Source organism: Rutilus rutilus, assembly GCF_951802725.1.
Source record: "Rutilus rutilus genome assembly, chromosome: 11".
Classification (NCBI taxonomy): Eukaryota; Metazoa; Chordata; class Actinopteri; order Cypriniformes; family Leuciscidae; genus Rutilus; species Rutilus rutilus.
Genome location: NC_140216.1, coordinates 37,318,645 through 37,342,351, shown reverse-complemented (window position 1 = coordinate 37,342,351; position 23,707 = coordinate 37,318,645). Strand labels below are relative to the sequence as shown.

General features: G+C 38.0%; 2 protein-coding genes and 1 pseudogene across 6 annotated transcripts in view; 2 read left to right on the top strand and 1 right to left on the bottom strand.

Annotated features, from left to right (window-relative positions):
* LOC311299513 (rap guanine nucleotide exchange factor 5-like) overlaps positions 1 to 58 on the top strand; it is a 10,241-nt gene extending 10,183 nt beyond the window's left edge. Inside the window, exon 7 of the mRNA XM_084423111.1 lies at positions 1 to 58. This exon is cut by the window's left edge and continues 463 nt beyond it. The gene's annotated coding sequence lies outside the window, so the exon portion shown is untranslated.
* Positions 59 to 2,804: 2,746 nt separating this feature from the next.
* Positions 2,805 to 8,612, bottom strand: LOC311299491 (E3 ubiquitin-protein ligase TRIM39-like). 4 transcript variants are annotated; one of them, XM_084423074.1, is made up of 8 exons: positions 8,469 to 8,612; positions 7,710 to 7,793; positions 6,607 to 7,178; positions 6,397 to 6,492; positions 5,845 to 6,078; positions 5,615 to 5,753; positions 5,112 to 5,147; positions 2,805 to 4,956 (listed from the first exon to the last, which is right to left on the bottom strand). In XM_084423074.1, exons 2-8 carry the CDS (start codon positions 7,780 to 7,782, stop codon positions 4,409 to 4,411), a joined length of 1,698 nt encoding a protein of 565 aa, XP_084279200.1. In that variant the 5' UTR covers positions 7,783 to 7,793; positions 8,469 to 8,612; the 3' UTR covers positions 2,805 to 4,408. The 4 variants fall into 4 exon arrangements, with proteins under 4 accessions (XP_084279200.1, XP_084279202.1, XP_084279203.1 ...); XM_084423076.1 differs by having other exon boundaries at positions 5,112 to 5,138; positions 8,469 to 8,601; XM_084423077.1 differs by lacking the exon at positions 7,710 to 7,793 and having other exon boundaries at positions 8,469 to 8,602.
* Positions 8,613 to 12,956: 4,344 nt separating this feature from the next.
* Positions 12,957 to 18,209, top strand: LOC311300152 (four and a half LIM domains protein 3-like; annotated as a pseudogene). Its single transcript has 3 exons — positions 12,957 to 13,154; positions 16,153 to 16,359; positions 18,038 to 18,209. The product of its transcript is annotated as a four and a half LIM domains protein 3-like (transcript).
* Positions 18,210 to 23,707: the final 5,498 nt, after the last annotated feature.

Here is a 23,707-nt window from a genome sequence, read left to right as displayed (position 1 = left end):
TATTACTTGGACAGTTAGGGCTGGGCGATATTTTAATATTTTGATTTAAAAAAAAATATATATATATAATAGGCCTATATAAATATAATTTTTTTCAGCCTTTTGAACATGTTCGGTATTTATTAGTATTTATATATTTGCTCTGAAATAGATTTGAAGGCTGATTTCTTTTAGTAATTTCAACCAAATAGAAACTGTTGCCGGTTACATTGAAAATGTTTAATGCAAGAAGAAAAATACAGTAAAAATCAAGAAAAAACAACAACATGTATAAATATAACAGTACATTAAAAGCAATATTAACATATAAAAGACTGAGACTCGAGATTTCATGGAAAAGAATCAGAGAAGAAACTCAATGGCCAAATAAAATCATCACAATGTTGCTTCATTTTATAAATATGTGATATTTTATAAACAAAGCGTATATCGCCCGGCCCTACAGTGTAAACTCAGACTGAACGAACAAACACAACTGGTGTCAAAGGTCATGATGATGTCATATAGGGCCAAGTACTCACTTTCTACTGAATCTTGTTATGATGATGTTGAGTTTCCTCATATTATTTAATGTTTCCAGTTTGAGCTCAGTCCAGATGTGACACAGCCAGTCTTTCCCACGACACGCCGGTGACTGAAGCTTTTCTGAAGTGTAATTTCTACAGTGACCTGACAGTATTATTTCACATCATTATTTCTTGGTCCGTTCGGTGGTCGAGGCTCTTGAAGATGTTCGTTTCGTGCAGTTTTTGCCCTTCACTCGCTCTCGTTTGGATACAGTCGTTTATATTTGCAGTTCTGAAGCTCTGGTGTGAAACTCGTTTCAGTTTGAACGAGATTTTAAAGTGACATGCATGCATATTGTATTTGCACTTACATCTTTGTTTGTACATTATCGTGTAAGAATGTATATACGTTTGTAAATGTAAAGAAAAATAAGTTGGGTCATTTGCAAACACACGTTTCTGTGCCAAGCACTATTATGGGAGAGCAATGCAATATGAGAGGATTTTAATATTGTGAAATGTTTTATAAAAGCCTTGAACCCCGATCTGTTCTGCCGTGATGCGATCCAGTGCACAGAACAAAACTACTTCTAAAATGGGATTTGATGCCAAAATCTGAGTTGATTACATCACTTGATTTCTCGATTTGTTTGATTAAAGGGAATTATGGATTTGTAAATGAAGAGCTCAGGAAAGAATCCGAGTTTTTAGGCCACAGACGTCTGAATCTGAGCTTCATCTGTTTCCACACTGACACATTTTGTTCACAGACGTGCGAACATCTCACCTGAACGTCCTGTGATAGACGACACAGAGCTTTTGTTGGTATATATCTATAGCACTTGTGTTATTTTGTGTTTGACGGGATGTTTCCAGATGTGCAGAACAGACAGAAATGATGATGATAAAACATTGGCTGTCCGATGATTTGGTGAATCTCACAAAAAATGTCAGGAGTCATACATGAGAAACATCCTTTATTTTATTTATTGTTTACATTTATTTCATTTTATCAAATTATATTCAGTACAACAAATACTACCATGATGTATGCTTCAAAATTTTAATTAGTTTTAGTTATTATTTTTTATTATTTGCAGTAAGTGAGCATTTTTTATTTAGGTACTTAAAACCTATTTAATTTTATTTATGTGATTATAAAATATATGAATCATATTTATGCCGTTTTGATCTTTTTTGTAAAAAAAAAAATATATATATATATATATATATATATATGACCATGGCTGGGTGAAATATGACCTACAAGTTAATCATCTCATTTTTTACCTCAAGACTGGTCATAACTTTAAGTAACATAAGAAAGTAGACTGGGCTAGCCCTAACTAATTTGGTCAGACTAGATCTTCAGATCGAGTCTTAACTTGGTCATTTCTGACAGTTTTTGTGAGATTCTCTCGGGTAAATGAAGTATTTTGAGGTTCGCTGTTCTCCTAAAGCTTGTGGATTGTGGCTGATCTTGTGCTGGAATGGATTTGAATAGGGAAGAAACTGGACTGACCTGCCGTCGCCAAAAGCAGGACAGAAAGCCACTGAGATTATGAACATTTATGGGGTGTTGTTGTAATCTGCAAATGTAAATATAGATATGCTCTGAATATAAGACTTAATGTTAAAAAAACACAGATTCAAAGCAATATATTTACAGTCTGTTGCTATAGAAACCACACACGTCTTTTCTATAACCTGCATTTTTACAATAATGTTTAAAGGCAAATGTCAATAAAAGATTTATGTAACATTACATGCTGTCTTTAATTACTGTAATTATTATTTTCTATTTTCTGAATTCTGTCATTAATTCCACTGTCTTTTGTTTGCATAATCCAGATTTATTTATGTTTAAGAATAATGCTTCTGGTCCTTTATTAATCACTAGTTCATACAAGGTGTAAAGGAGCATGTTTTAGCCTGAAAACAGCAATGAACACTTTAAATATTGAGCAAAAATGTTTAATCATTGTCACAGCACAACCTCAGCACAACCTCACCACACACACACACACACACACACACACACACACACACACACACACACACACACACACACACACACACACACACACACACACACACACACACAGAGAGAGAGAGTCTGGTTTACTATCTTTAAAAGACAAAAAAAAAGTATCACAGAATGACCCCATGTGACACGTGTCGGTGTTGTATAGTGTTCTGGGGGTGTTCAACAGTTTCTTTAAGTAGGAAGAAGGGAAAAGCTATAATTAAAGAAGCTTGCAATCGGATATGGCAATGAAATTGGAAAAACTGTAAAACTGGAAGACAATTGTTTTAATATACAAAACATGGTAAGACAAAGTAAAATTATACAAAACTTAAGTAGGGAAGATCAGATAATTTCATTAAGACTAAAGATGGGCCATACAAAACTTAACTCAATAGGAAAACACAGTACAGGATAATGTGAAATATGCCAAGTGAAGTTGATCATGTGTTGTTATTTTGTCCTAAACAGGAAAGGAATGAACTACAAAGAGAACTACAGAACATATGCAATGAATTTACAATCTGCAATTTATTAAACGTAAAACAAGGATCTGGTCAAATAATAAAGAATAAAATTCATTAAGAATAGTGGACTTAAAGGGTAACTAAACCCTAAGCCAACTTTTTTTAGTTAATGATCTGTAAGAATGGGGCTTTATTAGTGCTGTTCATTAATTCGAGTAACTTTTTTTGACATTTGGGTATAAAGTGTTTTAATTCTACAATATATGGTGTAAAAACGTCTGAGTGCTGCCCTCTTCAGGTTGAACGGTGGCTACTGCAGTTGAATTTTCCTATTGGATGTTCGCGGTACTGCGTAACATAAGCAGGTTCCAGCTCACCACATATTCCAATATAGAACGTGCGTGAAAAAAATATACATCCACAAAAAACAATTCACATGCGCAAAATAAAAGTATATATTCATAAAATACATTTCACAAATGCAAAACAGAATTCATAGATAAACAACGGTGCACAAAAACCTTTGAATGTTTAAAATGTACGAGTTTATCCTTGAATGTGAATGTGCAAATCATCATTCACGTGTGAATCGCCTTGGATTTGTGTGTGTGTCATAGACTGCAAAAATAGGTGTGTGTGTGTGTGTGTGTGTGTGTGTGTGTTTTTGAGACTTTCCTGGCAGCGAACTCCTCCTACACAGATGAGTCATACTCTTTAGCCAATCAGATTTAAGCTCATCTATCGACCAATCGGTATCACGTGAGGGCGGGCCTACCTGCAATGGGGCAAACATTTGACATGGTAACTTGGTAATAGACCTACAATGTCTTCTTCTTCTTCGTCTTCTTCTTCTTCTTCTTCTTCTTCTTCTTCTTCTTCTTCTTCTTCTTTGTCTTCATCTTCTTCTTCTTCATCTTCTTCTTCTTCTTCTTCTTCTTCTTCGTCTTCTTCTTCTACTTTGTCTTCTTCTTCTTCTTCTACTTTGTCGTCTTCTTCTACTTTGTCTTCTTCTTCGTCTTCTTCTTCGTCTTTGTCTTCTTCTTCTTCTTTTACTTTGTCGTCTTCTTCTTCGTCTTCTACTTTGTCTTCTTCTTCTACTTTGTCTTCTTCTCTTTTTACATTTTATCATAGTTTGGTTTATTTTGATGTATATAAAAACAAAAATACAGACACTTTCACTTTGTCAGGTTGAGATGGGAGAAAACAATGGCATGAATAATTATGAAAAGTTGAACATAAAATTGTTAAACAAGCATTATATTTTCACAATATAATTTGAAATTATAGCTAGAATTATAGATTTTAACAATTTATAAATTTAACAACAAATTATGAAAATATAGCAAAACGTTTAGATTTGTAATTATATAAATCATTTTCATTGTGTATTTCATATTAGGGCTGTAAATTCATTTATTGTGTTTGACAGGTGTGATGATCAGTGGAGTTGAGTTTTTACCTCCAGCATTAAGGCACGGGTTAAAATATGGATAGAGTTTCCCAGTGAAAGACTGATCAGTGAAAGAGTAGAGATGAGAGCTGGACTCCACATCATAAAAGGAGACCAGACCCTCCTCATAATCCACAAACACACCGACCCGCTGCGGCTTCACTCTCACACACAGAGAGACACGAGGATCCTCACAGGCTTTATATTCATTCTCATTCCTCAGAGCCACAGTCCAGTATCCATTACTGGGAGTCAGTGTGATCGATCCCTTCCTGTTAATGGATTCTCTGGCCACTCCTAAATACCATTCAGTCTTTCCCTTCACCTGCACCTCAAAATAAAATCTCCCTGAGGAGAATCCCTCCTTTCCCAGGACATTTGCACTTTTATCAAATCTCTCTGGTTTGTCTGGGAGTTTCTGTCTAATGTCTCCATGTCTCACTTGTTTTCCATCATCAGACAGGATGAGATATGGATTAGCTGTATCAGGATCCAGAGTCACATCCACTGAGAAAACAGAGAATATAAATCACAAATTCACAATACAGATATTTAGTGATGATGTGTGTAATATGTAATCAGTGTTTAATCATACTGTCGGTCAGTGATGAAGCTGTGAGTATCTGAATGTAATCTAGTGTAGTGCAGACAGCACACTGTACCTGCATACTGCTGTCTCCTCTTCAGTTCTGTAGAGACTAATGACAATAAAACACCATCAGATCTTTGACATGTTTATGTGTGAATTATAGACAAGATTTAAGGTTATATTTAAAGAATTGTGAACAACATCATGTTTTATCTGATCAATGTTTCTCTGCTGATATTTAGAGAATCAATATGTTATTTTTGTGGCTAATGTTATTCATCTCAATATTTCATCATACTGTATTTTTGGAGGGCAAACAAGCTAAAAAAGGAATAAAAAAAACTTTAACGATTTTAAAGTTTAAGCTTTAGGCCTGATATAATGAAGGATAAAATGTACCTCTTAAACCCATAATGCCTATTAATTAGATTTTCTTAAAAACATGTGATGATAATGAGACACAAACACATGATCACACACTTCTCTTATTTCAGCTTTAACAGACTCATTCTTCATTACTGATATTAAAAGATGATAAATATATGTATCTGTACGGTGTGTTTGATATTGCTGTACCAGGTAGCGTGAGTTTCTCCTGTAGAGAGTCCTGCAGTTTAGTCAGAGCTCTCCTCAGAGTCTCCAGACTCTCATCAGTCTTCACACTGATCTCAGACCAGTTCCTGGTGTTTCTAGAGCTGCACAGGGATGAGTAAATCTACAGCAGGAGAGAGGAGAAATCCTTCAGCATGGGGAGTGTTATGGTGTCATATACTGCATTATCATTGATCAGAGAGATGTTGACTGACCTGTAGGAGGTGGAGGTGATCTTCAGTGTGTGAGAGCTGCTCCAGCTCAGTGTTTCTCATCTTTAGCTCAGTGATCTCCTGCTCCAGCTCTTCAATGAGCTCTTCCTCCTGTTTCTCTGCTGCTTTCTGCTGCTCCTCCATCATCTCCAGCAGTTCAGTCTGACATCTCTCAATGGAGCGGATGAGATCAGTGAAGAGCTCCACACGGGCTGCTTTCTCCTTCTCTGTGTTTCTCTGCTCAACCAGGACAATCAACACATTATTAGTGGCGTTTGTTAAGAGAAGAATCAGAGTTATTATTTCTCATACTTCAGTGTTTTTAGCCGGTTTTCAAAATCCCTCATTCTGCCCCGTTTGCACTGAATGATTCCTCAAATCATGTGTGTTGTTGAGGAGAGATGTGTTATTACTTTACTAAGTGATCAGGGAATCACAGACGTGTCGATATTCAGACCAGCAGTGTGACTGTGAGTGTGAAATTGCTTTTATACAACAATTCAATAAACAATGATAGATATTAAAATTCATTTAATTAAATTAATTTAAACTCACTTTTCTGACTTCTGCTGAGTGTTTGACGTCTTGAATCTTCTTGATTCTGTCCTGGATCATCTGCTGTGTGTCTTTCTGTGTCTTCATCAGTTGAGTCTATAGACAGAGAACAACACACAATATGTTTTCATAACTGATTCATTTATATTAAAGAACATGTGATTCCTCGTGATAAGAGCCATTTAAAATCAGTTTGTCAGTAACTTCTACCTTCTTCTCTTCACTCTCCTCTTCTAAAGGAACAGTGTTGTGGTTCTTGTGGTCTGTCACGTCACACATCGGACACACACATGTCTGATCATCTCTACAGAACAGCTCCATAGGTCTCTCATGTTTCTGACATATATATTCCTCCAGATTACTCACAGGATTGATCAGTTTGTGTTTCTTTAAACCTGCCACTCTCAAATGAGGCTCCAGGTGAGTTTCACAGTAAGAGATCTGACACACCAGACACGACTTCAGGGCTTTCAGCTTTCTTTCCTCACAGACGTCACACAGAACTTCAGCTTTTTTCAGAACTTCAGCTTTTTTCTCAGGACTTTTCTTTTTATAGTGAACTACAACTTCTCGGAGTGTGGTGTTAATCTTGAGATCAGGTCTGTGCTTGAATGTTTCTTTACAATATGGACAGTTGCAGGTCTGGCTGTTGTCCCAGCACTTATTCAGACAGGTCTTGCAGAAGTTGTGTCCACATGGAGTGCTGACTGGATCAGTGAACACGTCCAGACATATAGAGCACTGAAGCTCCTCAGTCAGTGGACCGCTGGAGGAAGACATCACTGGAGAGAGAAATGATGAAGATAAATCACCTTCACTACTAGTCTAAAGTTTGGAAACACATTTGACTTTTTGATTTAATGGCTTTTGCTTGAAGGACTTAAACAACAATAATTATTATTATTATTAGCCTTATTATTATAAATGGGCTCATTTAATACTGTTTATAAAGAATCCCATGATGCACCTCATGAAGTTGGTTGAATGTAAAGAATGTCTAGAGACAAAGAGTGACGTCTTTGAAGAAACTCAAATATATTAGAGATCATGTACAGTCAGCTGGTCATTACTGCAAAATGAACCCAGACTAAGCTGATCAGAACCCTAATGTGAAGCTCATTACACGAACACTTACTGTACCAAATAAATAAATACACGAAGGAGCAATATTGATTTGAAATCTTGATTTGAAATGATTTTATTATCTGCTGCTGTACACTCCTGAACTACATATTAAATATTATATGAGAAGAGTGAAATTTATTCAAGCACTAATTCATTCTTCTTTTTTTATTTTTTGTTTATTGACTTACATGGAGGTAAATCGTCAATACTCCATCTCCTGGTTTTTCTTGCTTGTGTTGATGTTGGTGAAGATTCTGCCATTGTTCTTCCCTCTTCGTTTTCAAGAATAGAAATGTTATTGAATGATCAAAGAACTTATAAGAAATATCTAAGCCTATATTTGCTCCTAATGTGTATTTAGTCACTGAGGTTTAAATGAAATCTTACCTCGAGTCCGGCTTAGTTTTAATTATTCATCATAATATTATTTCAAGTCAAATTTATAATTTATATCAAATTGGTTTGTTAACTTACAGAACTGAACTTTGACCTGCTCTTTTGATAACTTTTGAGAACTCAACTGAACTTTTGACCCTAACTACAAGTGATATAATTTCCAACAAAACTATATACATATACATTTCTTCACAAAATACATTATATAGTCAAGTGTAGTTTTAATCTAGTTTATTATAAACGTGATTTTCATCTGCAGTTTAGCAGGTTTGTGTTCAGTGAATCTGCAGGTCATTTACTTCCTGTTTCTTTAGTCTTACTGCCATGTGACAAAATGACAGAAACACCAAACGTTTCTTTACAACCAATCAAATGACATATTTAAATACAATTCTGATACCATTTCAGTGAACAACTAAAATAGTTGAGTATTTGATATGCTTAAACCTGGTTCTGTTCTACTTATTCCAGTTTGACATAAACCTACTAAACCAGTTCACTTCCATTAGAAACCTGTTCAGCACAATCTCTCTTATATTTCTATCTCTTACCTGTGAGGATCAGATGTGTCCACAAGACTCTTTGAACGGATCAATACATATTCTGTAGTTTAAAGAGGTTGATCGTTTCAGGAGTCCATATTGTTGTTGATCAAGTTAGTTTCACTTTCTCTGAATCTCTCTCTGAACTACAGTGATGTCAGAGAGTGATGTCAGAGAGTGATGTCAGAGCTCCTCCTACATGTATTTCATGTGTTGTCTAACAGCATCCATCGATGGGAAAATGTTTTTGTTAGGTACTGTATATGCCTCAAATATTAAAAAATATAATGTTGATTTGTTCTCTGATATTGAAAATGAAAGTAAGAAAGAAATGTCATGATCTTCAAATGATTCTAGGTGGGGACTTTAATATTGTCCCAGATGTTAAGATGGATAGAATTCCTATTCCAATAAGATCATATACAGGCGATTCAGAGCTATCTATATTTTGTGAGAATTTAGGGGTAATTGATATATGGAGATATAAACACCCACATTTGAAAGAGTACACATGGAGTAATAGGGATAAATCTAAACAGTCAAGAATCGATCTTTGGTTAATTTCTAATTCATTAGAACAAAATACAAACAGAGTATCAATTGAACCATCGATATTGTCTGATCACATAATGATTTATCTTCTCATTAAAAGGAATAATCTCTAAGACTTATTGGAAACTAAAAGTAAATTATTGGAAATCGATAGTTTTCAACATGAAATTAAGAAGATAATACAAACATATTGGAATCAAGCTAAGCGAACAAATGTAAAACTTGGGAGTTTATGAAGTTTCAGATTAGATTTAGTGCAATTGATAAAGGCAAAGAAGTTGCAAAGTCTAACAAGTCAAAGGAAGAGGAAATCATTAGAGCTTTTTTTAACATCACTAATAATAATACTGATGGGAATTCTAATTTGTTAATGAATCTGCAGGCTGAGTTAGATAAATTATATATAATCAAGGCAAAAGGAACATTTGTTAGATCACAAAGACGTTAGTTAGAGGAAGGGGAAACTAATTCCAGATACTTTTATAATTTGGAGAAAAGGAATGGAGAGTATACATCTATTAGAAAGCTTAATATTAATGACCATGAAACACAGGACTCTATTATTATTCCAAAATACGTTTCAAATGTTTATGGTAAACTATATTCCAGCAGTGAATGTTCTGTAGACACAATAGATGATTTTGTAAAGCCCCTAAAACATAATATAGATCGTATCGATTGACAATTTAAAGCTCTTTGATAAGGAAGTATCCATTTTAGAGATAAGAACAGCTATAAAAAAAACTTAAATTAAACAAGTCCCCCGGTAATGATGTCTAGACGATCTAGCTGAATTTCTGTTAATGGTCTTTAAAGAATCTGTTGATCAGGGGTTTTGCCCTCCATGACACAAGGTCTAATATCCTTAATTCCATCTATTGGCAACCTATTACCTTAATTAATAATGACAGTAAAATTATTGCTTCCATATTCACTGAAATGTAAAAGTTAGGATTAGAATTTATTATTGATGAGGCGCAGTCAGGTTTTATAAAAAGAAAGACATATTTGTAATACTATTTGTATATTATTATATAACAAGACTTGTGTTAGATATTATAGATAATACTGAAATTATTAATGAAAATAGTTTTATTCTGTTTGTCGATTTTTACAAGGCCTTCGATATTTGAACATGACTTTATTTTTAAAACTCTTAATTTTTCGGATTTGGGAACAAATTTCAAAAAGTAATCAGAACCCTATATAATAAGATTAATATCTCTGTAAAATTGTCATATGGAACTTCTCATAGATTCAAAATTAAAAGGATTTGACAGGGCTGCCCTATTAGTCCATTGCTTTTTTTGTTGGCTACACAAATTATGGCCATTCATATTAAGAAAGACATTTTTCGTGGTATCAAAATAGAAGATACAGAAATGAAATGCACACAATGAGCTGATGACGCTCCTCTTTTCTTAAGAGACTGACGCTGAAAAAGCAATGAAGTGTCTGCAGTTATTTTCATCTGTATCTGGTCTTTCCCTAAATATTAATAAATGTGAGCTTATGGCTCTAGGTTCCTGTGACTTTACCGCAGTATGCAATATTCCCGTGAAAGAAGTTGTCAAATATTTGGGTATTAAGATATCAAAAAATGAGGAGGTCAGGAATGATTTAAACTTCCATCATTCAATCATTTGAAAAGAAACTGAATTCTTGGCTGATGAGAGATCTCTCTTTCACTGGTCGTGTGTTATTGGTTAAAGCTGAGGGTTTGTCCAGGTTGGTTTATAATGCTCAAGTGTTCCCCCCTTATTAAAATGATAGACTCCAAACTCTTACAAACTCTACATTTATTTGGAAGAACAAATCACATTATATTAAAAAAGAAAATATTTGTAGGTCAAAAATTGAAGGAGGATTGAATGTTTTGGATTTTAAGACCTCTAACATGATATTTAAAATAAAATGGCTCCAAAATGATTTAAAAAATAAGCAAAGTATATGGTATACAGTAGCTAATTTATCTTTCAAAAAGTAGGTGGTATAGAATTGATTCTGAAATGTGATTTTTATGTTAACAAAATACCCATTAAACTTGCAAGTTTCCACAAACAAGCATTACTCTCATGGACTCGTATGTATAGTCATAAGACATAAGTCATAAGAACTCAGTAATTACTTGCAAAGAAAAGTTATGACTCTTGTTAACTTTGAAGAAATTGATGTTATGTTTAAATGTTGTTCAATTGAGGGTGATACAAATATTTTGTTTATATTTGATTTAATTGTTATAATTGCCCGTTACTATATTCATAAAGTCAAATGGAATGGAAAAATAGCCTACCAAATTTTTAACATTTTAAAATTGATGTTGAAATATATTTAGAAACAATATCCAAAAGTAAAATCCTAAAAGCTAGAAAAACTTCACAGCTGTTTGACAGGTACAAGTGTTTTCTGTAAAACGCCTTCCTTTTCTCTTTTTTCTCTTTTTTTTTTCTTCTTTACCCCTGACATGTATGGTTATATGTACTCTTGTTTTCTTAAATAAAACCTTTAATGTGTTGCACATTTCTATTTTAAAATGAAGAAGCAGTATTTTTCTGAAGTCTCCAGTAGAGGCCGCCATTCTCTCACAGTGAAGCTGTTATCAGTTATCCACCTTCTTCCTACAGGCCCCATGATGCTTTGCGCAGCAGTGACTTCCGTTAAACTGTTAACAATCAGTGAAAGGCTCGCTTTATGAACGCAATCATATATTTTTTAAACTGGCTACAGATAATTATTCTACTCACCTTTCAACAATCTAACATCAAAAGGAAACATAAAAATGTAAAAGCTTTAAAAATTACTTTCAACAATATATATATATATATAGCCTATATATATACCTTGCCTTAGAAATGTTCATTAACTTTAGCATTGAGTGATAATATTTCAATTATTTCAGTCATTTTGTCACTATACAATATAGTATTTACCTTACTTTTACTTTAAAGATTCCAGTAAACACTGGGATTAGAAGTGAAAAGGGGAGACAATTAAATTTTAAAGCAGGGGTGTCCAGACTTTTTTTTTTTAACGGCGGCAGATTGGACAGGGCTCTAGAATATTTGAGACCAGTGGCACCAACACACGATACAGCATGTATTAATAATATTACATGTTTTGTCTCTTGGAAATGCACATTTGACAGTAGCTTGAGCTGACAATAGCAGTTGGGATACAGATGTAAATTTATTTTCATTAACACAGACAGTATAGCGAACATCTGTAAAAAAATAAGTAAGGGATAATCCACGGCTAGCCATGCATTAAAGGATTTTAATGCACGACGTAGAGGCGAAGAACCACCCGACGCAAAGCGGAGGGTGGTTGCCTCTACGAAGTGCATAGCAAAGTAAAAAGATACAATCTTTATTTTATCTTAGTTAAAAATGAGTCGCTTTTGGTTGTCAATAAATAACACACAAATCCATCATTTAACATAGGGATAAGCCACAGGTGGGGGGGCCACCGGAATACAAGCTTGACCAGACCTAGGTTTCAATACCACACGTGAGCTAAGGCACACCACTTTAGAGTAGAACGAACACTACAAACTCAGCTCACATAACACGGCAACCATGAGCTATTTCAAAAGACACACACTTCACAGCATTACACTGCACACATCGGCTCCAAATGGGTGAAACACTCTGAGGAAAGCAGGCTAGATCCCGGTGGGCTAGTCTATCCTATGGGCCCAATCCACACCGAGGCTATTAGGGAGGTGAGACAAACAAACAGAAGAAACCGATAGCCGGTGGACACAATCAGTTCACTAACACAAATCTTCTTGTAGTTAACTCACTAAAATAAAATAAAATAAATAAACAACACGGAAAAGTGTCTAAAAAGCAGCACCTGCACACTTACATGAAGTTAAAAATGGTTTTGTCATGTTGCTTTGCTCTCTCTCACTGTAGATGAAGTGTTGTACAGTTAGTTTGAACTGATGTGGATCTCTCCGGCTCTAAGCGGCTGGAGTACGGAGGCTGCTCGTGGCACGAGGAATGTTGTGTTTGTTGCGGCTGTGAGAAGCCCATCGGCGGACAGTCGTTCATCCCAGATAAGAGCGAGTTTTACTGTGTGCCCTGTTACGAGGGACGAGGAGGGTTTTGAAAAGTCAGAAGAATTGTTCATTTTGTTGTGGTAGTGAGTTATTTTAGCAGTAGAGAGACATTAGCAGAGAAGCTCGAGAGGAGGGATTTATACAAACCAAGGTCAGCGGGATCTTTCGATTTGCATCACTTCTTCTTCCAGTCAACAATGTGATCTCACCATCCCAGGATACTCACTGTGGTCGATGTGATCTCTCCATCCCAGGATACTCACTGTGGTCGATGTGATCTCTCCATCCCAGGAGACTCACTGTGGTCGATGTGATCTCTCCATCCCAGGATACTCACTGTGGTCGATGTGATCTCAGCATCCCAGGATACTCACTGTGGTCGATGTGATCTCTCCATCCCAGGATACTCACTGTGGTCGATGTGATCTCAGCATCCCAGGATACTCACTGTGGTCGATGTGATCTCTCCATCCCAGGATAATCACTGTGGTCGATGTGATCTCACCATCCCAGGATACTCACTGTGGTCGATGTGATCTCAGCATCCCAGGATACTCACTGTGGTCGATGTGATCTCTCCATCCCAGGATACTCACTGTGGTCGATGTGATCTCACCATCCCAGGATACTCACTGTGGTCGATGTGATCTCTCCATCCCAGGATACTCACTGTGGTCGATGTGATCTCTCCATCCCAGGATACTCACTGTGGTCGATGTGATCTCACCATCCCAGGATACTCACTGTGGTCGATGTGATCTCTCCATCCCAGGATACTCACTGTGGTCGATGTGATCTCAGCATCCCAGGATACTCACTGTGGTCGATGTGATCTCTCCATCCCAGGATACTCACTGTGGTCGATGTGATCTCTCCATCCCAGGATACTCACTGTGGTCGATGTGATCTCTCCATCCCAGGATACTCACTGTGGTCGATGTGATCTCTCCATCCCAGGATACTCACTGTGGTCGATGTGATCTCTCCATCCCAGGATACTCACTGTGGTCGATGTGATCTCTCCATCCCAGGATACTCACTGTGGTCGATGTGATCTCTCCATCCCAGGATACTCACTGTGGTCGATGTGATCTCTCCATCCCAGGATACTCACTGTGGTCGATGTGATCTCTCCATCCCAGGATACTCACTGTGGTCGATGTGATCTCAGCATCCCAGGATACTCACTGTGGTCGATGTGATCTCAGCATCCCAGGATACTCACTGTGGTCGATGTGATCTCAGCATCCCAGGATACTCACTGTGGTCGATGTGATCTCTCCATCCCAGGAGACTCACTGTGGTCGATGTGATCTCTTCATCCCAGGATACTCACTGTGGTCGATGTGAGGTCACAGTGAGCTAAAAGTGTAACCTCAAAGCTCACTCACTGTGCGCTCAAACTGTGAGTTCAGTATGAGAGACCACTGTAAAGTCATTGTGTTAAACTCTCATTCTGTTAGTTTAGTGAGTTTACTGTGATCTAAAATTCCTCTAATATTGGTCAGATATATCACAAACATCATGTAGAAGTTCATATTTTATTTCCATCAACAAAGTATTTCAAAAATTCAGTTTTCTTGTTTATTTTGTATTCTTTTCAGGTGTTGACATTTGACACAAATATTTCTATTTGACGGATGCATTCAGTTTCTGGTGTGGTTTTGGTGACTCTTTTTCACTTCTTAACCTCTATTTCTTTTTCCCCTTGAAAAGACTCGACATCCTGAAACACAGAGAGCAATATGTTTGATTACTGGTGTGATTTCTGAAGTCAGGTGACTCTACACATGAGCTGGTAAGATGGATGGTTCACATGTACCTGGTCATGTGACAGTACTCTGCTAACACAGGGCCAGGCCACAGTGCATATTAGCATTATAATATCATATGAGCGTATGTGAAATGCAATTAAAGTGACCACCCACCATTTCTCCAGTGTAACAATTCCACGCTGAGTCCAGAACACAACTGTACAGCACAAACGGTTTGCTAACAAATCCTGCAGTGTCCACATTTTTCGAGAAACAGGAACTATAATGTTCCCCAGTGACCGACATTTGACTTTTTCCTCTCAACCGGCTCAACATTTTGAATTCACAATGAGCTCATATAATATTCACACTGTGAGTGTCACTGTATGAGAATGGTCTCATGATCTCACGTGTTGTTTTCATGTGATCTAGTGTTGTTTTAAAGCAAGACACTACAGGCAAAAAAAAAAGTGTTGTTTTCATGCACTGGTCAATTTTCAATAGACTGGCTTTTCATATCATATTGTTTCAGACTAGTGGAAACAAAAAATCCAAAATACACTTTTAAGTGTTTACTTTATGGCACTATATATATTTGCATCTCTAGATTTAAATTACAATTCATATCTTTAAAGGTTGCTTTTTTAAAATGTTTTTTTTTTCTCCTCCAGTTCAGTAGCACTTACACACACCAAACTTTACAGTTTTATTCATATCTATATTCTGAAGGTTTTTACAGAGAGGTTTGTTCATATATCATTTGCCTGATATGTTACAACAATTTATTCCTAAAAACATGGTGAAAATGTATTTATTGACAGTATTGGCTGATTTATGGAGTGATAAAAAGAGAAATCCTAAATTCTAAATCCTAAAATTCTAATATGTCAACAAAATAAAACAAGAATTTTGAACCTGACTTCATCCAATATTTAGATTTTTGTTTTGGAGTTTATGCAAATAAGTGCATAGTTAATTAGAAAATACCTCATTTGCATATTTAAACATAATATTTCAAAAAAAACTTACAAAAATGTTTGGCATTATTAATGTAATCAATCACAGGAAGTATGGTGATATTTATTACTGTTAAAATTTTACTCTATTTTTTTTACTCTGTCTTTGCCTTCAGAATTGTTCACTGAAATGTTCTTTGGCAAATGTTCTTTTTTTCACTGTGAAAACCCCCTTTGAAAACTTTATTTTTAAGAGTGTAAACTACACACATTAATCTAAAACTGAGTATTTTCTGCTTTTTTTCCACTGCCAACCTCGTTAAGTTGTACGCAGTGAATGACAGTGTGTTTGGTCTTGTCTCTTCCAGATCTTGGTTCAGGGTGGCGTTACGTACAGAGACGAGCCCTGGCATAAAGAATGTTTCTTGTGTTCGGGTTGTAAAGTCCAGCTGGCCGGACAGCCTTTCACAACTTTCACAAGAAAGCCTTTTCTGAAGCACTTCATCCGTTCTGTGTGAAGTGCTTCAGTAACCTGTACGCCCAAAAATGTGCCGCCTGCGACAAACCCATCACAGGTCAGTGTGTGTTAATGTGTCCTTATAACAAGAGCGCTCTTCATTAGCAGTTCCTTCAGCTGATAACAGAAACACTGTCAGAAACAAGAGACAGTTGTCACATAAACAGGGTCGTGTGTTTGGAGGCTGTTGAGTGTGTTTGAATAAAGTTCTGCTTGTTCATCAGGACTCAAGAGTCTCTCATCTACTGGGTCATGACCTATGAGAATATAATATCTAACTCAAATATCAATATCAAATATCTCACTGTTTATATGTTTTAACCTTAGTGTATCATATTTGATACACACATTTCTAAAACATTATCAAAACTTTGCTGAAAACTTGTACACAATCTACTACATGCCATCTATTGTATGAGTGATAGTTTATACATTTTAGCAAGTAAAAGGCCTTTTAGTGTAAATTTAACTATAACGTCCCGCTTCAGGTCGTGATTCACGTGTCTTTTTGCTGTGAAATCTTGATTTTTTTAAGTAAATGTAAGAATAACGTTTATATTGTTATTAATATTTCAAGATAAACTGGACTGAAGCAACTTTTATTTGTTACATTTATTTGTTCATCTCTCAGTCATCATTTTTTTGCATTATACGTTTTGCCTCCCACAATAAAAACTACAGAGATTTGATCATAAAACTAAGCATTTAAATATCATCTAACTAAGACATTATTGGAAGATATTGAGTGACAACTGATTTTTACATGCATTTCATGCAGTCCACTATACTGTTATAAAGATCTCAATGATTTACAATACAAACAATCAGAATTTCATCCATTTATGGGGCATATAAATATCAGCAACAACAAATTGCATGTTTTTTCTCAGTTTGGACCTTTGAATAAAATTTAGGTGTTTTTTTTCCTCCAACTATGAGCTTCATATTCTCACTAATCATACTATTAGCCATACAATTGTGTTGAATATGACATAAAAAAGCACATAAAAAATGTTTTTTAAATATAAAAATTGTCCATTTAAAAAATGTATATATATATTTATAATACATCAATTTATTTAGATTTTCTCATCCTCATGTCGGTCCAAACCCCATTCTTCTAAAACAAAAGAAGATATTACACAGAATGTCCATGTTGCTCTTTTTCATTTAATGAAAGTGAATGGAGACTGGGGCTGTCAAGCTCCACACATAAAAAAGTTACAAAAGTAGTCAAGCAAAACATGACTTAAACATAACATACAAGTTGCATAAACCATGTTGGGTTTTTTTGTCATTTAAATAAAGCTCAACAGCCCCAGTCCCCATTCACTTTCATTATGTCTATAAGAACTTCTTTTGTTGCACAGAAGTAAGCAATATAAGTTTGGAACAACATTGAGTAAATCATCTTTAGCAGAACAACGCTATAAAAAAAATCCATAAAAATCAGAAAAGTTCTGTTTACAGTTAAGTTTACAGACTTTTCTGTTAACCATACATCACAACACAATGCAATACAGAATTCAAAATACGGGTAAAACACCTGTGAAACATCAATACGGAATATTCCTTCATTAACACATTGTGCCATATTTTTACAGACTTTTCTTAGAGTGCATCCTTATCAATGTTTATTAACAATTTAAATGATGTTCATCTGAAATGATGATAATGTTGTTATAGAGATTTTAGAAACGGCTGCTCAAAATGAAACTCCTCAATGTTTTTGTCAGGTTTTGGAGAAGGGAAGTACGTGTCGTGTGAGGATCGTCAGTGGCATCAGTCGTGTTTTAAGTGTTCTAAGTGTTCGGTGTCTCTGGTCGGCGCTGGATTCTTCCCCGACGGGACAAAGATTCTCTGCAAAAACTGCAATGCCAAATAATTCAAAACTGCTTCTGTAGATGTGCTGAAGAACAGACCGCTGTGTGATAGAAACACATTTATGAAACGCTTGACATCATTTATACATGTATGTGTTACATTCTCCCAAATCTGTATGTTAAAAATCTCTAAACTAGAACAACACATTAGATTGTGTAAATGTATTTCACAGTTTAAATGATAAACTCAAATCATTTGAACCGAACGCGTTTCGTGCCAAAGTGCAAACATGCCCCTGCGGGGCCCATGCTGGCTTTTTGCGGGCACAGTGGGCTAGGGCCAGCCCACACCAAACCTAAACAGGCCCAGTGCGGGCTTGCCCAGGCGAGGCCCACAGCTTTGGGCTCACCGCGGGCTATCTGTGAGCAGCCCACACTAGCGGGCTGCCCACATTAAGCCCATGATGGCCCATTGTGGGCCAGCCCATTCGGGCCCAGAACAGCTTTTGTACCTTTGGGCCCATGCAGGTTTTGTTTAGGTAGCCCACTTTCATTACGTTTTGGCTGCTTTTTAAAATTGAATGTGAAATTCAATAAGACCTTCCATTTATAACTCTGCTTAGAAGGAATAAAAAGAAAAAATCTATTATTTGCATTGGATTGTGTCTACAAGACAACGCATGATCCCTTAAAAACTCTAAGAACAAATATAACTTTAAAAAGACTATTATTTTTTACTGGATATGATGTTTGTAATGTATAGTATTCTACCAGACACAGGATTTTTATTCTTGTCATCTTAATTTATTAAATCTCTTAGGGTATAAAAAGGATGTGCACATATTTTATTACAACTATTATAATCTGCCAACTATAGCACAGCGAGTGTGAGAATTAAACAAATTAAACAAATAATAATAATACATAGGTTATTTAGGCTATTCAAAACACTTTGCCCTCGTTGTTTAAATAAAGTTTAAATACGCTATCTACTGATTTGAAATCACAGAATAATTTGTCTAATGAAATATCTATTTGAGTATCTATTTTTCTATCATTAACTCGGCATTACTGTTTAAATTACATTAAATAAAAGATTAATATATGCGTGTTAAAAGTATCCAATTCCGCGCATGCGTCGAACATCAACTACGTATTTGATTAATCAACGTCATCGCGTCATCGCGCTAGTGCTGCTGCAGTCGTCATCACTTGCCGCCTTCCTGCCTTCCTAACGGATGTTTCTGGCTTCACAGTGGAATTCTCCTGACTCTGAGGTGAGTTTTAATTGTAAATTGAGTATTATCTTTAACAGTAAATATTTGCCATAGTGTGTGTGTGTTTTCTGCTATTATTGTATTTCAGTACCTATTGTTTTTTTTGTTAATCCAGACCATGTTTTTGTCGAGTGACAACGGAGTAACGTTAGGTTGTCAGTTAACTTAGGTTGTCAATTAACTAACGTTAGTTTGCTTCTATAGGCTAAATATTGTCCTTTTCACCCCGTTTACCATATTATGTATGTTACCACGTGAGATTGTCACAGTAAACTGCTAAAGTCTAAGGAAAAAAAGTTCTTAAGTTATAACTAACGTTACGTTTGTTTAACGGCTCTGCTCTGAGCACACGAATTTTGATCGTGGACAATTAAAATGGCTCCACGATCTGTTTTTAAAGAAATATCCTAGTATCGTGCTACAGTGCATTCAGTTGGTTATGTGATATGTCTATAGTGAAAGAGAGAATTTGAGAGAACGCTACTATCGTAACCTCAGTTCCCTGAGAGTAGGGAACGAGTTTTCCTCGGTTTACTGAAGCCTATAATGTAAAACGCATTTTGCAGCTGCACAGCTAGCAACAGTGAGTGTCTGGCTCACTCATTGGCTGTGCTGCGGCAACTGCACATCCAATGGCGCGGGCGCCTCTGACGTGTGCGCCAATGAGATAGCATCACGCCATAGCCGTTGAAAAACATCACGCCATTATACGTCAGAGCCCGCCAAGGGGGCGCGGCCTTAGTCCCCGAAAAACGCCATTTTAGCAGAAAACATTTGAGAGAAAACTGGATGTGTGGCTGTAGATAGAGCATACAGGTCTTAAAATGAGAGCATCCTAATATTAAACATGCTGCCACTTGTCCTTAAAGGGATAGTTCATCCAAAAATGTAAATTGTCATTATTTACTCACTGTAATGTTGTTTCAAACCTGTATTAATTTCTTTATTGTGCAGGACACAACATTTTGCAGAACACAAAATAAGATATTTTGAAGAATGTGGGTAACCAAACAGTTGCTGGTCCCCATTGACTTCCAATGTAGAAAAAACATATACTAGTCACTGTGGACCAGCAACTGTCTGGTTACCCACATTCTTCAAAATAACTTTTTTCAACAGAAGAAAATCATTAGGGTTTAAAACAACTTGAGAGAGTAAATGATGACAGATTTTTTGGGGTAACAGTTAACTATCCCTAATATAACAAAACACAAAGAGAAAATCACCCACTGCTCTTGACTAAGAACTTTAACACAGTAGCTTTATTAAGAATCATTGTATAATTTATACAGTGAAGTCTAGTGTTTTATTGTTATATTTGTATTAGTGTTATATTTAATTTTGTACTTGAATGCTACTGTTAAATACACCTAAGTTAGTTGAAAAAAATAAAGCACTGTTGATTACATTTGTATAATGTGTAGCCAGGGTTTTATAATTATAGAGGTCCCAAATTTGAGGTTTTTGGAGGGTTTTTAAGACATTAGAAGGCCAAAAAATGGATAAGAAATAGCTTCAAAACCATGTCAGTGTTTTGTCAATATCTGCCCTCTCATCTCCACCACTCTTTACAAGAATCGTGTATTTGACAGTTTAAAAAACAACAAAAAATATGAACGAAGTTACTCACAATGACAGCCAGTATGTGTGTGTGTTTGTGTGTGTGTTTGTGCTTCAGATAAGTGCACTCAGAAAACGATCTATTAGAAGTTTAAACATATAGCTTTAAAACATGTGGAAATAAAAACTTTAATGATGAAAGAACTATGAAAATAATAATTGACACGCATTATTATTATTATTATTTTGTCAGCTTTTGATGGATAGCCTATTCATGTTTTAAAGGAGAACTCATCTTCCACCAGCGAGCCGCCTTCAACCAGCGAGCCACCTTCAACCAGCGAGCCACCTTCCACCAGTGAGTCAACTTCCACCTGAGAGCCGCCTTCCACCTGAGAGCCGCCTTCCACCAGCGAGCCACCTTCCACCAGCGAGTCAACTTTCACCAGCGAGTCAACTTTCACCTGAGAGCCGCCTTCCACCTGAGAGCCGCCTTCAACCAGCGAGCCACCTTCCACCAGCGAGTCAACTTTCACCAGCAAGTCAACTTCCACCTGAGAGCCGCCTTCAACCAGCAAGCTGCCTTCAACCAGCGAGCCACCTTCCACCAGCGAGTCAACTTTCACCTGAGAGCCGCCTTCCACTTGAGAGCCGCCTTCAACCAGCAAGCTGCCTTCAACCAGCGAGCCACCTTCCACCAGCGAGTCAACTTTCACCTGAGAGCCGCCTTCCACCTGAGAGCCGCCTTCAACCAGCAAGCTGCCTTTCACCAGCGAGTCAACTTTCACCAGCGAGTCAACTTCCACCAGCGAGTCAACTTTCACCTGAGAGCCGCCTTCCACCTGAGAGCCGCCTTCAACCAGCAAGCTGCCTTCCACCAGCGAGTCAACTTTCACCTGAGAGCCGCCTTCCACCTGAGAGCCGCCTTCCACCTGAGAGCCACCTTCAACCAGCAAGCTGCCTTCCACCAGCGAGTCAACTTTCACCAGCAAGTCAACTTTCACCAGCGAGTCAACTTTCACCTGAGAGCCGCCTTCCACCTGAGAGCCGCCTTCAACCAGCAAGCTGCCTTCCATCAGCGAGTCAACTTTCACCAGCGAGTCAACTTTCACCTGAGAGCCGCCTTCCACCTGAGAGCCGCCTTCAACCAGCAAGCTGCCTTCCACCAGCGAGTCAACTTTCACCAGCGAGTCAACTTTCACCAGCGAGTCAACTTTCACCAGCGAGTCAACTTTCACCTGAGAGCCGCCTTCCACCTGAGAGCCGCCTTCAACCAGCAAGCTGCCTTCCACCAGCGAGTCAACTTTCACCAGCGAGTCAACTTTCACCTGAGAGCCGCCTTCCACCTGAGAGCCGCCTTCAACCAGCAAGCTGCCTTCCACCAGCGAGTCAACTTTCACCAGCGAGTCAACTTTCACCAGCGAGTCAACTTTCACCAGCGAGTCAACTTTCACCAGCGAGTCAACTTTCACCAGCGAGTCAACTTTCACCTGAGAGCCGCCTTCCACCTGAGAGCCGCCTTCAACCAGCAAGCTGCCTTCCACCAGCGAGTCAACTTTCACCAGCGAGTCAACTTTCACCAGCGAGTCAACTTTCACCAGCGAGTCAACTTTCACCAGCGAGTCAACTTTCACCAGCGAGTCAACTTTCACCAGCGAGTCAACTTTCACCAGCGAGTCAACTTTCACCAGCAAGTCAACTTTCACCAGCGAGTCAACTTTCACCAGCAAGTCAACTTCCACCTGAGAGCCGCCTTCAACCAGCAAGCTGCCTTCAACCAGCGAGCCACCTTCCACCAGCGAGTCAACTTTCACCTGAGAGCCGCCTTCCACTTGAGAGCCGCCTTCAACCAGCAAGCTGCCTTCAACCAGCGAGCCACCTTCCACCAGCGAGTCAACTTTCACCAGCGAGTCAACTTTAACCTGAGAGCCGCCTTCCACCTGAGAGCCGCCTTCAACCAGCAAGCTGCCTTCCACCAGCGAGTCAACTTTCACCAGCGAGTCACCTTTCACCAGCGAGTCAACTTTCACCTGAGAGCCGCCTTCCACCTGAGAGCCGCCTTCAACCAGCAAGCTGCCTTCCACCAGCGAGTCAACTTTCACCTGAGAGCCGCCTTCCACCTGAGAGCCACCTTCAACCAGCAAGCTGCCTTCCACCAGCGAGTCAACTTTCACCAGCAAGTCAACTTTCACCAGCGAGTCAACTTTCACCTGAGAGCTGCCTTCCACCTGAGAGCCGCCTTCAACCAGCAAGCTGCCTTCCATCAGCGAGTCAACTTTCACCAGCGAGTCAACTTTCACCAGCGAGTCAACTTTCACCTGAGAGCCGCCTTCCACCTGAGAGCCGCCTTCAACCAGCAAGCTGCCTTCCACCAGCGAGTCAACTTTCACCAGCGAGTCAACTTTCACCAGCGAGTCAACTTTCACCTGAGAGCCGCCTTCCACCTGAGAGCCGCCTTCAACCAGCAAGCTGCCTTCCACCAGCGAGTCAACTTTCACCAGCGAGTCAACTTTCACCAGCGAGTCAACTTTCACCTGAGAGCCGCCTTCCACCTGAGAGCCGCCTTCAACCAGCAAGCTGCCTTCCACCAGCGAGTCAACTTTCACCAGCGAGTCAACTTTCACCAGCGAGTCAACTTTCACCAGCGAGTCAACTTTCACCAGCGAGTCAACTTTCACCAGCGAGTCAACTTTCACCAGCAAGTCAACTTCCACCTGAGAGCCGCCTTCAACCAGCAAGCTGCCTT